Source organism: Oncorhynchus clarkii, chromosome 3 (assembly GCF_045791955.1).
Source record: "Oncorhynchus clarkii lewisi isolate Uvic-CL-2024 chromosome 3, UVic_Ocla_1.0, whole genome shotgun sequence".
Classification (NCBI taxonomy): Eukaryota; Metazoa; Chordata; class Actinopteri; order Salmoniformes; family Salmonidae; genus Oncorhynchus; species Oncorhynchus clarkii.
Window position 1 is genome coordinate 63,443,462 of NC_092149.1, and position 15,280 is coordinate 63,458,741.

Consider the following 15,280-nt stretch of genomic DNA (forward strand, 5'->3'; position numbering starts at 1 on the left):
TGAACTTATGCTCTGCACCAGAGGTAATTCCTTTCCTGTGTCGGTCTTCATGAGAGCCAGTTTCATCATAGCGCTTGATGGTTTTTGCAATAACACTTGATGAAAATGTTCCATATTGACTGATCTTCATAATGTAATGATGGACTGTCATTTCTCTTTGCTTATTTGAGGTGATCTTGCCATAATATGGATTTGGTCTTTTACCAAATACGGTTATCTTCTGTATGCCACCCCTACCTTGTCACAACACAACTGATTGTCTCAAACGTATTAAGAAGGAAAGAAATTCCACAATGTTCATTGAAATGATGACTACTTCATGAAGCTGGTTGAGAGAATGCAAGAATCTGAAATGTAAAATATTTGTTTAACCCCTTTTTGGTTACTACATGATTCCATATGTGTTATTTCATAGGTTTTTTTTGGTTGTTGTTTTTTTGTGTGAATTTTTACCCCCTTTTCTCCCCAATTTCGTGGTATCCAATTGTTAGTAGTTACTATCTTGTCTCATCGCTACATGGTTGAAAGCCATGCGTCCTCAGAAACACAAACCAACCAAGCCGCACTGCTTCTTAACACAGCGCGCCTCCAACCCGCAAGCCAGCCGCACCAATGTGTCGGAGGAAACACCCCGTGCACCTGGCAACCTGGTTAGCGCGCACTGCGCCCGGCCCGCCACAGGTGTCGCTAGTTCGCCAGCCAAACCCTCCCTAACTCGGACCACGCTAGGCCAATTGTGCGGTGCGGCCGGCTGCAACAGAGCCTGGGCATGAACCCAGAGTCTCTGGTGGCACAGCTAGCACTGCGATGCAGTGCCCTAGACCACTGCACCACCCGGGAGGCCTGTTATTTCATAGTTTTGACATCCTCACTATTATTCTACAATGTAGAAAATAGTAAAAATAAAGAAAAACCCTTGAATGAGTAGGTGTTTCAACTTTTGACTGGTACTGTACTTTAATTAGATTCTAAGAGATTTGGAACACAGTAGTATTTAGACCTTGTGTACAAAACTAGCGTCCTCTCTAATTTAATTTATTGTCAATAAGTTCTGTCAAAATCCTTCTGGCGGCCTTGTCGTTTCTCTCTCACTCTCCTGATGGCCAGTTGTTTTCCCTGTAACACGTTGGGCTCCTTTAATCAACACCTGTCCTATTAATCCCTGTATGGTAGCAGGGCTAATGTGATGGTTACAAGCGTGTCCCACTAATGGCTGAGACTACAGAGCTGTAGGAAAGTAGAGTGAGACTCCCGAAGGGAGCCGTCTGTCTGATGTATGCCTGCCTCCCTCTCCACGAGACTGTCATTTACTATGCCAACATCTGGGTTAAGCACTAACCTCAGGGAAGGGTGTGTGTGTGCTTTTCTGTACAGGGGTTGATGATGCAGTGATTAATTTCCTAGTGCAATCTGTTTTTCAAACAAAATCAAACAAATGCATTTGATGTTTAGAAGTAACAGATATTAAGTCTTTGAAAATCATATAATGTGTTTAAGTAGACTACAAGGAGGTAGAGGGTTTAGCTATGGCTTTATATTGGCACTGTAGACATATAACATAGCATTTGATGGCTGCCAAGTTCTGAATGCTTTAACTGATGTACTGCTTTGTAACTTACAGGTCATTGTGAAGTCAGGACCAGGAACGTTCTTTGGCCTGGCTATTTATGGGGAGTTTATATTTTGGTCAGACTGGGCTCGCAGGGCCGTGCTGAGATCCAACAAGTACACAGGTGGAGAAACAAAGGTACTGCGATCAGACATCCCCCACCAGCCCATGGGAATCATTGCTGTAGCAAACGACACCAACAGCTGTGAGTATTCTCCCTGGAATTACTTATCTCAAAGAGAAAGAGACTGTTTGTGAATGTTTTATTTGTATGTGTGAGTGTGTGGAAGCCTGTGCTGTGCATACACGTATATACAGTGCCTTTGGAAAGTGTTCAGAACCCTTGACTTTTTTCGCATTTTGTTACGTTACAGCCTATTTTAAAATTGATTGAATTGTTTGTTTTTTTCTTACCAATCTACACACAATATCCCTTAATGGCAAAGCAAAAACAGGTTTTTAGAAATTTTTGGTAATTTATAAAAAAATATATAAAACTGAAATAGCACATTTAGATTAGTATTCAGACCCTTTAGTCAGTCCTTGGTTGAAGTACCTTTGGCATCGAGTCTTCATGGGTATGACGCTACAAGCTTGGCATACCTGTATTTGGGGAGTTTCTCCCATTCTTCTCTGCATATCCTCGCAATCTCTGTCAGTTGGATGGGGAGTGTTGCTGCACAGCTATTTTCAGGTCTCTCCAGATATGTTAGATTGGGTTCAAGAACCTTCAGAAACTTGTCCCGAAGCCAATCCTGTTTTGTCTTGGCTGTGTGCTTAGGGTTGTTGTCCTGTTGGAAGGTGAACCTTTGCCCCAGTCTGAGGTCCTGAGTGCTCTGGAGCAGGTTTTCATCAAGGTTCTCTCTTGACTTTTCTCTGTTCATCTTTGCCTCGATCCTGACTCGTCTCCCAGTCCCTGCCACTGAAAAACATCCCCACAGCATGATGCTGCCACCACCATTCTTCAACGTAGTGATGGTGTGAGGAAGTGGAGGCTCCTCCTCAGAGGAGGACCTTCCTCAGTGAGTTTCACAATTTTTTAAATTTTAAAACATTTAGATAAAACTATACTAAATATAATCACGTCACCAAATAATTTATTAAAACACACTATTTTGCAAAGAAGGTCTACAGTATCCTCAACAGCACAGTAGGGTAGCATCATGGTGTAGCCAGAGGACAGCTAGATTCCGTCCGTATCCAATTGATAGTTACAGTCCTGTCCCATCTCTGAAACTGCCGTACAGACTCAGGAGAGGCGAAGGTCGAGAGCCGTGCATCCTCCGAAACACAACCCAGCCAAGCCACACTGCTTTTTAACACAACACCCGCTTAACCCGGAAGCCAGCCGTACCAATGTGTTGGAGGAAGCACCGTACACTTAGCGACCGTGTCAGTGTGCATTGCGCCCGGCTCACCACTGGAGTCGCTAGTGTGCGATGGGACAGGAAAATCCCTGCCAGCCAAACCCTGCCCTAACCCGGACAATGTTGGGCCAATAGTGCACCTCCCCATGGGTCTCCCAGTCATGGATGGCTGCAACAGAGAACTGGATGATTCAAACCAGGTTCTCTAGTGGCACAGCTAGCACTGTGATGCAGTGCGTTAGACCACTGCGCCACTCGGGAGGCCCTTTCCATAGACTTGCACAGGAATTATGAAAGGTTGGAGGACATCCTCCGGAAGTTCTCCAACCTATCAGAGCTCTTGCAGCATGAACTGACATGTTGTCCACCCAATCAAATGATCAGAGAATATATCTAGTACTGAAAGAATAAGCTACAGCTAGCTAGCACTGCAGTGCAAAACATGGTGAGTAGTTGACTCAAAGAGAGAGAATGAAAAAAGTTGAACCGTTTTGAGCAAATTAATTTCTTCCTGAGAAGCAAGAGAGAAAGAGAGAGATTTTGTCATAATTTTTTTCTCCATTTCACTTACTTAGCTAGCAAATGCAGCTAGCTAGTTTAGCCTACTGAAACACCCTGCTCAAACAGAGGGATGCTATGTTAGCTAGCTGGCTATGGCTATCTAACACTGGAACTCTTCCATGTCAAGGTAAGCTTTTGGTTTTACTAATTTATTGCCACCGGGGCCCGCCGGAGTAACTGCTTACACTGTAACGTTACTGCATGATTGTAGCGTGTTTACTAACCCGTTAATACTATTAGCTATGCTGACTATGATGTTACTTTAGCTAATATGGTGACAACGATGTAGGCTGTGTGTAGCGGTTTGGTTTGGAAAGGTTTTTTCACCTGGTCACATACAGCTGATGTGTTGTGCATTGAAGTCCACAAACAAGGGAAGAGGTGAAAGGAGGAGAGCGTATAATGGAGATGCGAGAAGGAATACAACGTGGCTGCTATGAAACTGTGAACTGTGTTTACAGGTCTATTCATTCTATTGATTTTGTTAAAAAGCATTTCTTAAACGGAAGCAAATGGAAGAAAACGGGGATAGACATACCTCAATTTGTACGATATATCTTGTTTGCAACTAATGATTAAACCCACTATCAGCTAAATGCAGGCAAGAGTGTGCAAGGCGGTATTGAATGTCTCTGTCTGTCCATATGTCACTGTCTGTCACATCAAATTTGTCTCTCGACCTGTGTGCACCTACATTATAAACTTTCATTCATAGGCTAGGTTGTAGCAACCTCATGATGGGTATATGGAAAATCGGAGTATTACGTAGCAACCTAAACCTATCGCTGTTACATTTATCTGGGTGAATGGAATGTGAATGACAGTCATCCAATATGCTGTAAAATAAATAAGGCCATCTTCTTGAAAAATAATCGTCCTCCCTCATCTGAAACGGCACTGACCGCCACTGGTGCCAGGTTTCCTCCAGACGCTCCTCCAGAGTTCAATCTTGGTTTTGTCAGACCAGAGAATCTTGTTTCTCATGGTCTGAGTGTCTTTAGGTGCATTTTGGCAAACTCCAAGAGGGCTGTCATGTGACTTTTACTGAGGAGTGGCTTCCGTCTGGCCACTCTACCATAAAGGCCTAATTGGTGTAGTGCTACAGAGATGGTTGTCCTTCTGAAAAGTTCTCCCATCTCTACAGAGGAACTATGGAGTTCTGTCAGAGTGACCATCAGGTTCTTGGTCACCTACCTGACCAAGGCCCTTCTCCCCTGATTGCTCAGTTTGGCTGAGCGACCAGCTCTAGGAAGAGTCTTGGTGGGTCCAAACTTCTTCCATTTAAGAATGATGGAGGCAACTGTGTTCTTGGGGACCTTCAATGCTCCTGAAATGTTTTTGTAACCTTCCCAAGATCTGTGCCTTGACACAATACTGTCTCGGTCCTCTCTGGACAATTCCTTTGACCTCATGGCTTGGTTTTAGCTTTGACATGCACTGTCAACTGACCTTATATAGACAGGTGTGTGCCTTTCCAAATCATGTCCAATCAATTGAACTTTCCACAGGTGAACTCCAATCAATTTGTAGAAACATCTCAAGGATGATCAATGGAAACAGGATGAACCGGAGCTCAATTTCGAGTCTCATAGCAAAGGGGCTTATGTAAATATGTTTTTTCTTTTTTATATACATTAGCTAAAATTTCTAAAAAGCTGTTTTTCGCTTTGCCATTATAGGGTATTGTGTGTAGATTTATTTAATCCATTTTAGAATAAGGCTGTAATAAAATGTGGAAAAAGTCATCGGGTCTGAATACTTTCTGAAGGCACTGTAATTGCTGAATAATAGGACATGTGGGAGATAACAATATATCTATTAGTGTGAACAATGTTTGTTGGTGGTTTTTAGCTGTCATTGATAGATATGTGGACTAGATAGATTTGCTTGCATTTGTTTGTTTAATTTAGTTTGGGGGTCTTCTCTTTGCTATAGTTCTCCACTTAAACAAGTCACAGCAGTATATTTATCTACCAGGGCTCCTTATAAATTAAGATGGTCTTATTTAGCTGGGAAGAAACTAAACCTGGCAACTTAATGAATAAAAACGTATCCTTGAGATGAAGAGGAGGGCTCTGAAGTGTTGCATATGTAAGAACTAGGACATTGGGAAAAGGACTTAAGGGCGTCCCAGCGGCTTGACTCCCTTTGTGAGGATGCTGAGAGGGACTTTTCCTTCTCATTTTTTTCATCATCACAAATGATCGCAGACATCACCCTCTGACCTCTCCGTCTTGCCAAAGGGATGAGTAACACCTTGCAACGTTAAAGGAAAGAGTACTGCTCTTTATTTCAAATGCCACTTAGCAGATTATTTTATCCAATATGACTTACAGGACAGTTAATGCATACATTTGTTGTACATGTATGGGATCCCTGCGTGGATTGTACCTACACAATTGCTACTGTCACACTCTCACATGTACCAACTGACCCCTGTTGTTCTCACCATAGTTTTCACTTCCTGGTTGTGAAATGGCAATTAAATGGTAAAATCTCAATCGCATACTCCTCGCATCCTCTCTCCTTGCCTCCTTCTCAAAAACCATTCTGGGAGAGGGACCCCTGGCTTTCTCATCCAATGGTTTTGAGAAGGAGGTGAGGAGAGAGGACGCAAGTCTTCCAATGTCTCCTTATCTTCATTAGTCTGTCTGTCTTTCTCGTCCCTCTGTAATCAGATGACTCCAACCTGAACCTGGGGGCTCTAGGCGCACTTCCAGGGGCTTGCTGAGTCATCACACACACACGCACACACACACACACACACACACACACACACACACACACACACACACACACACACACACACACACACACGCATCCCTTACACAGACACTGATGCGTGAATGGGTTTGAGGGAAGGGAAGGAAAGCTATGGTTCATTTGTCATGTATCTCCCTGGTGAGCGCTTGTGATGCTGGCACTTTATCGTTTCCCTTCTCTCTGCATCCCTTGCTCTTTCTTTATCAGGGAGGATGAGACCATACCTGCTTGTTCCTGTCACACTGACTGAGCTAATGCATCTTTTATGATGGGCTGGTGGGAGCTGGGGGTTGTGACCGTTGGCGTTGAAATAAACTCTATGCTATTTGAGATTTAGCCCTTAATAAACTGGTGACGTTTAGTTTATTGGTCTCTCAGCATTATTAGAGGTTCCTATAAACAGTTGATATTCAACATTCGGAATGGCTTTGACGTTACAATATACTGTAATAATTGCAACCTCACATTGTCTTTTTGTCTTCTGTTATGTCTATAGCATCTGTTGTTGGTCTCTTGTTATGTCTATAATATCTCTGGTTGGCTATGTGTTTTGCAGGTGAGCTGTCCCCATGTAGAGTCAATAACGGTGGCTGTGGTGACCTGTGTCTGTTGACCCCAGATGGAAGAGTCAACTGTAGTTGTCGGGGAGCACGTGTCTTATTAGATGACAACAAATGCATATGTAAGCCATGACGTTTTGCCTTTTTAAACAGTCATACGTTCAATAACCTTGCAATTCTCACAACAAATATAATGTAGTTCATTGCTCTAGATTTTCACATTGACAAAAACAAAACAATTCTGAGAGAAATGTTCCCTCTTTAGTTATTGTCTATACACTTTTATTCACTGGCAAGGACAGGCCGTTTTAGGCAGTTGTACTACTTTAACAACTGAACAACTTACTTTAGGTGGAGAATATACACTGACTATATCAAACAAAGGGAACACCTTCCTAATATTGAGTTGCACCGCCCCACACCTTTGCCCTCAGAACAGCCTCAATTTGTCGGGGCATGTAGTCTACAAGATGTCGAAAGTGTTCCACAGGGATGCTGGCCCATGTTGACTCCAATGCTTCCCACAGTTGTGTCAAGTTGACTGGATCTCCTTTGGGTGGTGGACCATTCTGGATACACATGGGAAATTGCAGAGTTGCAGTTCTTGACAAAAACCGGTGGGCCTGGAACCTACTACCATACCCTGTTCAAAAGCACATAAATATTTTGTCTTCCCCATTCACCCTCTGAATGGCACACATACACAATCCATGTCTCAATTGTCTCCAAGCTTAGAAATCCTTCTTCAACCTATCTCCTCCCCTTCATCTACACTGATTGATGTGGATTTAACAAGTGGCATCAATAAGGGATCATAGCTTTCATCTGGATTCACCTGGTCAGTCTGTCATGATTTGTATACTCAGTGTACAGTGTATGTACTTTTGACATCAAGGTCATATTGGTACTTTTACAGCTAAGCTTAGTGCAGCTTCTGAAAACGTTGAGACCACAGCTAAAACCATTATGATGAGAGAATAAATCAACATTTGACTTGACTAAGCTAATTAAACAAGTTATCTACTTTTACAGCAGAGAATTCCTCCTGCAACATCCACACAGAGTTTGAATGCGGAAACGGCGAGTGCATCAACTATCAGTTCACGTGTGATGGAGTGGCTCACTGCAAAGACAAGTCAGATGAGAAAATGCAATATTGTGGTAAGCAATTGATCTTACTATATATTGTCATAGGCCCTCGACTTTGTCTTAGGCCTAGCAAAACCTGTGCCAATATATCCTCCAAACACAGGCTTCTCGTGCATTATCACTTAACTACATGCTAACAAGATAGCCTGGTCAAATACTATGTGCTGTAACCATCCATATGGCATGACAACAATAGCAGGGTTGGCTACAACATGGCCTGATCACTGACACCGATGAGACAGCCTATAGGGAGGAGGTCAGAGACCTGGCAGTGTGGTGCCAGGACAACAACCTCTCCCTCAAAGCGAGCAAGACAAAGGAGATGATCTTGGACTACAGGAAAAGGAGGGCCCATTAACATTGATGGGGCTGTAGTGGAGTGGGTCGAGAGTTTCAAGTTCCTCGGTGTCAACATCACTAAGGAGCTATCATGGTCCAAACACACCAAGACAGTTGTGAAGAGGGCACGACAACACCTTTTCAAATCAAATCAAATGTATTTATATAGCCCTTCGTACATCAGCTGATATCTCAAAGTGCTGTACAGAAACCCAGCCTAAAACCCCAAACAGCAAGCAATGCAGGTGTTGAAGCACATTGGCTAGGAAAAACTCCCTAGAAAGGCCAAAACCTAGGAAGAAACCTAGAGAGGAACCAGGCTATGAGGGGTGGCCAGTCCTCTTCTGGCTGTGCCGGGTGGAGATTATAACAGAACATGTCCAAGATGTTCAAATGTTCATAAATGACCAGCATGGTCAAATAATAGGTCTGGGACAGGTAGCACGTCCGGTGAACAGGTTTTCCTCCTCAGGAGACTGAAAAGATTTGGCATGGGTCCCCATATCCTCAAAATGTTATACAGCTGCACCATCGAGGGCATCCTGAACGGTTGCATCACTGCCTGGTATGGCAACTGCTCGGCATCCACCCTCAAGGCGCTACAGAGGGATCATAGCTATGTACGGCCCAATGCATCACTGGGGCAGAGCTTCCTACAATCCATGACCCAAGTCATAGACTCTTCTCTCTGCTACCACACGACAAGTGTTACCGGAGCGTCAAGTCTCGGTCCAAAAGGTTCCTTAACAGCTTCTACCCCCAAGCTATAAGACTGCTGAACAGTTAATCAAATGACCAACCGGACTATTTACATTGACCCCCCACCCCCTACTCGCTGTTTATTATCTATGAATAGCAACTACCCTGACCTACAGTACATGTACAAATGACCTCGACTAACCTGTACCACCAACCATTGACTCCGTACCGGTACCCCCTGAATTTAGCCTCATTATTGTTATGTCATTTTATTGTGTTTTTATTCAATATTTTACTTTAGTTTATTTAGTAAATGTTTTCTTAACTTTATTTCTTGAACTGCATTGTTGGTTAAGGGCTTGTAAGTAAGCATTTCACGGTAAGGTCTACAGCTGTTGTATTCGGCGCATGTGACAAATTAAATTGTATTTATGGTTGTCGTTATGATTTATGGTTGTTGTTATGACAACCATACACTCTTAGATTATTATTTTTGTATTATTAATTTATTCATACAATTTCATCCTTCCACAAGATATAGTCCCAACACAAATCTAGGGCTGCTACCCAAGTTGACTGGTCGTTCGTTCCATCGGTTCGGTTGCCAGTGACGTGACCCAGTCATTGAGTCTTTCTGTTCTGTATCTATGGACGCGACCCAGTCATTCGTTCTAAATGTTCTATTGCTATACTGGCTGACCGTTCTTATCCCTTGCTTGCTTGCTAGCCAGTTACAGCTAGAAAAAAGGGTTCCAAAAGGGTTCTTCGTCTGTCCTCATAGGCAAAAATGTTTTGGTTCCAGGGAGAACTCTTTTGGGTGCATTTTGAACCCGCTGTGGAATGGTTCCTACATGGAACCCAAATGTATTCTACCTGGAAACAAAATGATTCTACCTGGAACCAAAAAGGGTTCTTTAAAGGGTTATCCTATGGGGACAGCAGAAGAACCATTATAGGTTCTAGATAGACCCTCTTTTTTTCTAAGAGTGTAGAAGAATTGGCTAGAGCACATACAGTGTGGGACTCTGCCAGTTGTAGTCTAGAGGACGTCATGTGAAGAAAGTGACAGTAGCCCAAGGACTACCATTAGCATTTCCTTTCAAAGTGAACATATTTTGTTTTGTCATTTCGCCAGACAACAGGATTTGTAGGAGAGGCTTCAGGGCATGCTACAACCAGCGCTGTGTGGCCAACAGTCGTTTTTGCGATGGGGTCGATGACTGTGGGGATAACTCAGACGAGGCCTTCTGTAACAGTGAGTATGGATAGACTGCTTAATCTCCCAGTCAATCCTGATACCTCAGAATGCAGGTCCCTCTCTGCTTACGTGGGTGGGTGCGTGCGTGTGTGTGCAGCACTGCAGGCTCCACACTGGGCTAAGCCCATCTCTTTAATGAGCCCCAACATCACATACCAAGGATACCACATACCACATACATACCACTCCGCAGAGACAGAAGGGGAGGATGTTAGGCACAACATGTTCAGAAAATTATCATTAAAGTGGCTCACTCTTCGTGTTGTCATTTTCGTCATCATTTTCTACAAAATGATAAGTAATCATGCAAAGATGGCCCCTAATCTCCAATATTTATAATTGCTATTCAAATCAAGTGGTATTCAAAATCCAATTAGCTATTATGTTTGCTATTTATTTTTTTTTTTTTCTGGGGCTGTGATTCAGCAGTTGGCCCTGAGGAAAACAAACCTAGCACTATTTAGCAGGAACTTAATGTTCTTTAAACCTGAAACAAGACAATTAAGAGAGTCTGTGAGGCAGCAGTTCTCTAAAGATGGATGAAGCTTTCCAGGACTGTGAAATCAGGCACATCTAGCTGTAATGTGTCTCAACGCATGCAGTCGGTTCAGTTATTAATGGTAAATAATCAACAATACCCCTGTTAAAACATGTAATTATATGCATATAAATGAATAGACCAAAGTAAATTGAGCAAGAAAACCCCTTCTCTTCACTAGATCTATCAAAGATAATGTCTTAGTATCTAATGTGCAGTGGTTAACTAGTAAGGCTCATAATAACAGACCATAAATGGCTTTCCCATAAATTAAATGATCATAAATAAATCCTGAAATTATCATGTTTTTAGATGACTCGTGTTTGTTTTTTTATTTGCTTTGAACTCATTCACGCGCACACTCTCTCTCTCTCACACACACACACACACACACACACACACACACACACACACACACACACACACACACACACACACACACACACACACATATACCCCTGACATCCTCCCTATCCTAGATATTCTCCCTGAACCTGATGATAAACACTACTGAGTCATCTACCTGGTTCACACTATTAAGTGCTCTCTACCTCCCTGATGATTTAGCATCGGGCCTTTTTGAAGTGTTAATTTCCCTTTCCCACTATCCTCTCAGATGTCACGTGCGTGTCGTCTGAATCATCCTGCCAAGATGGGAGCTGTATCACCGGCTCAGCCTGGTGTAACCAGGTCATTGACTGTGCTGATGCCTCAGATGAAAAGAACTGCAGTAAGTTAAGCCTTGTCAAGGTGTGGTGTGTGATGATCCAAAAAAGTGTTAGTTTGCAAACATGGTAGCCTGCTATCACCATTGATGGATCACTTGGGTTCAGTCATCCAGCATAATCCAGACTATATTTACAGTCTTATTACTCAGGTAAAAGAGCAACTTAATGTACAGTGTTAACTTGACTTTACCTGTTTATACCTTATCCATCCGACTGTTTGCGGATTTGTAGTAGCTAATGTTTAGCTAGCTAATGTTTTTGTGTAGACCACACAGACTGCTCTGACTTCTACAAACTGGGGGTAAAAGAGAGAGTCTTCATTAGCTGTAACTCCACCTCACTGTGTATCCACCCCTCCTGGATCTGTGATGGAGCCAACGACTGTGGAGATTACGCAGATGAGACCAACTGCCAGGGTGAGTCTATCCTCTTCTCTCCTCTCGTCACGTCACATCTCCTCTCATCACCTCTCTCGTCTCGTGTCCTCTCCTCATCTCTCCTCCTCTCTCCATGCTCTCTGCTTAGGGAAGACAGATTGAGGAAGTCAGCTTCAATTAGAGAAGAGTTAGAGAAAATCATAAAACATAAATATGATTTCCTGAAGTGATTAGGCGAGACAGAATTAGGGATTCGCAGAGAGCTTAGGGAAAAGATAATGACCTGAATCATTACTGAATCACCACTGAATCACCTCTAACACCCAGATGACTATTCCCTTCCATTGTTGTCTGCCCTAGTTTCCCATGGGCAGAAATGTGAAGAAGGCCATTTCGCCTGCCCAAGCGGTAACTGTATCTCCAGTGTGTGGCTGTGTGATGGACAGAAGGACTGTGAGGATGGGGCAGATGAATTTCAGTGTGGTAAGGCTTTGCTATGTTGATGGTCCATTACATTACAAAGAGTTTCTAAGACAGCTTGTCTGAATGACTTAAAGACAGCTATTGAAGCCACAAATCCAGTGTATTAATATGGACAGAAAGACTGTGCTGACTTGGCCGATGAAGTTTAGTTCAGTAAGGGCTTGCTATGTTTATAAGACCATGTGGGTAGCGACATTACATTCCACTACAAAGAGACCATTTATTATTGGGCTTGTCTGAGTGACTTCTAGACAACCACAGGAAGCCACAAATCCAGCGTTAGTCATGACAAATCAGTAATGATTAGAGTTAATTGTACAGTACGTCACAGAGCCATGTCTCTTCGACACATTCTATTGTGCATCCTCATTGTGTGTTTAATTGCATTTCCAAGCTGTCTGCTAACCTACTGGGTGTTGTAGAGAGAGTTTATCTCCATCCTCGATATTCAAATATAGCCACTTAAAAAGGACACAGTGTGTTTTTCTTTCCTGGCTTTGAATTAGCATATTCTACCTTTGTGCGTAACTATTAATTAATTAGCCATCAGTCGTTATGAGTTGTTATCAGAGATGGAAACATGTGCGTTCACTGAAAAGTGACTGATATCTGAAAGGATCACATGGAATGTTCCTTTCACATGGAACCCTTTTACCAACTCTCACCAGGGAAGACAAGAACACTTCTAGCCCACCTCTATGATCATCTTTAATTAATGCATAACTTACCATGACAAAGTAAAGGACTTTCCAATTAGATAGCTAGAGCATAACTGAGTCATGGTCTGGGTAAATATGCTATCAAACCAATTACTTATTCATGTACACCAAACATGTCATTGCTTCTGTCATCAAATTGAAGAAAAAGGATCTTCCAAGAGCGTTTGAGTGCCACTGAGGTGTTAATACATATGCTCAACTCACCTCTGTCAGAGTTAGGCTTCAGATTAATAAATGCACTGAACTACTGAGGAATTCATTCATTTTGATACAATGGCCCACACAAATAACACTGTCATATGTGTTAACTGTCTTGAAGAGTAAGATCATGCTTGTTTGTTGAAGTGAAATAAATTACAGTAAATTGTCTAAATCAAGGGAAGAATACCGTTTGGTAATCGTATTTAATGAATTACATGTTAACTGGGTGACTCATAGGATACCATTTCATCTAACATGATTCTGTGTACCATCAAAGGAGTGAAGAACATGTTCCCATTCATTTAGTTAAGTGCTTCATTATTGTTTGAATTTATTTGGTATCGAGAATCAAAAATGTACCGTAGCTCCTTTCAAAGCTGAGCAGAATGATGCTGCTGTCTGAATGGCATTCAGTCTGTTAGATGTTTAGATTTGGCATTCCCAGGACAAATAGAAGATATTCCAATTTCGCTAGGTTAATTACCATATAAAAAGCCAATGATATTGATAAATTACAGTAAAGGAAAACAGTTTGAAGACAATGTAATTTTCACTGGTAATCCAAAATCTCACAACTGATTAGATGAAATACTTATCATTGTAAAACGTCTGATGAGCTTTCCCAGTACAGTGAAATACCATGGAAGCCTAAGATATGAAATATTAGCATCTCTTCTAAACTGAATGGACCTTTGCGAGACTGGGAGAGACAGAGGCACTGGATCTAGGCCCCCAAGGGAGGGTGGTTCTGTGAAGTTAAATGCCCCTATATGAAGATATTTGTTCCTATCTGTATCTCCATCTGTGATTATCCTGTTCAACAGTATAAGACTTATTTTTGATTTACAGCATGTAAATCAGTGTGACCTTAATAGGAAAAGCATATATGATCTATGAATAGACACCAGACTTGGGTTCATGACATGCATATATACTTATTTTCAAATAATGTGGCAAATCAGCAACTTATTTCAAAATACATTATTTAATATACCTCTAGGACCGAACAGACCTAGGTTCAAATGCATGGAGTATTGAAATAATTGTATTTTTCTGTGTATTTTAGTATTTTCAAATACATGCCAATACTTTACAAGTCTATTTCGAAATACATCGCAATATTCAACTACTTGTCTTTTCAAAGAATTTGTGTGCAATTTGTATTTTACGAATTTGTTACACACTTGTTACGATTTTGTTCTGGATAAATGACTAAAATGTCATTATTTCAGTAGGGAGTACATTCTCAAATCATAGACCCTTTTGGCAATATTTGTTATTCTTCACATTTTTGCATTATGCAAACCTCCAGCCATTTGATTAAAAAAATTAAAACGTAAATGTAAATGTTTTTTTTTCTTTTCACATTTGTAACCAGTCGGCTCTCCTTAAAACCCCTACAGATGTTTTATACTAAAAACTGAAGAAGAGAAAGCACAACGTCTTCTAATTGGCTCCAAGGCCAATAACCCTCTCTGAAAATAGAAAGGCTAAGGGGCAAATGAGAAAAGTGTGCTTTGATTGAAAAGAACTAGGCGACTTCTACTACAGTGTGTTGTTTTTGTCTTTTTTTTCTTTCACTTAAGTGTTTAGATTTATGGTGTTGGGAATGTGCTGTTTCTCCCCTAGACTCCTCTTGCCTGTGGAACCAGTTTGCCTGCTCTAAGAACAAGTGCATCGCCAAGCAGTGGCTGTGTGATGGAGAGAACGACTGTGAGGATGGACTGGATGAGAGTGTGCAGATCTGTGGTAAGTACCCACGGTCATGTGGCAATACTTTGGGTGAAGGCAACATGTATCTCAAACATGCGGTTTGAGACCAGCCTGACAACCTGATTGCAACATTGTATAACATTGTTTTGAGACCAGTTGTAGACCTTTGAGTTTTAGACTAGGCTATTGAAATTATGCACAAAAATGAAATTAAAG

At 41.9% G+C, this 15,280-nt stretch overlaps 1 protein-coding gene across 1 annotated transcript in view; it reads left to right on the forward strand.

Moving 5' to 3' along the window:
* LOC139401164 (low-density lipoprotein receptor-related protein 1B-like) overlaps nucleotides 1-15,280 on the forward strand; it is a 430,219-nt gene that overhangs the window by 331,885 nt on the left and 83,054 nt on the right. The window contains exons 44-51 of the mRNA XM_071145604.1: nucleotides 1,622-1,814; nucleotides 6,857-6,982; nucleotides 7,893-8,021; nucleotides 10,183-10,302; nucleotides 11,460-11,573; nucleotides 11,838-11,987; nucleotides 12,309-12,431; nucleotides 14,981-15,100. Of these exons, the coding sequence (XP_071001705.1) occupies nucleotides 1,622-1,814; nucleotides 6,857-6,982; nucleotides 7,893-8,021; nucleotides 10,183-10,302; nucleotides 11,460-11,573; nucleotides 11,838-11,987; nucleotides 12,309-12,431; nucleotides 14,981-15,100 (1,075 nt within the window). The remainder of the gene's footprint in view (nucleotides 1-1,621; nucleotides 1,815-6,856; nucleotides 6,983-7,892; nucleotides 8,022-10,182; nucleotides 10,303-11,459; nucleotides 11,574-11,837; nucleotides 11,988-12,308; nucleotides 12,432-14,980; nucleotides 15,101-15,280) is intronic.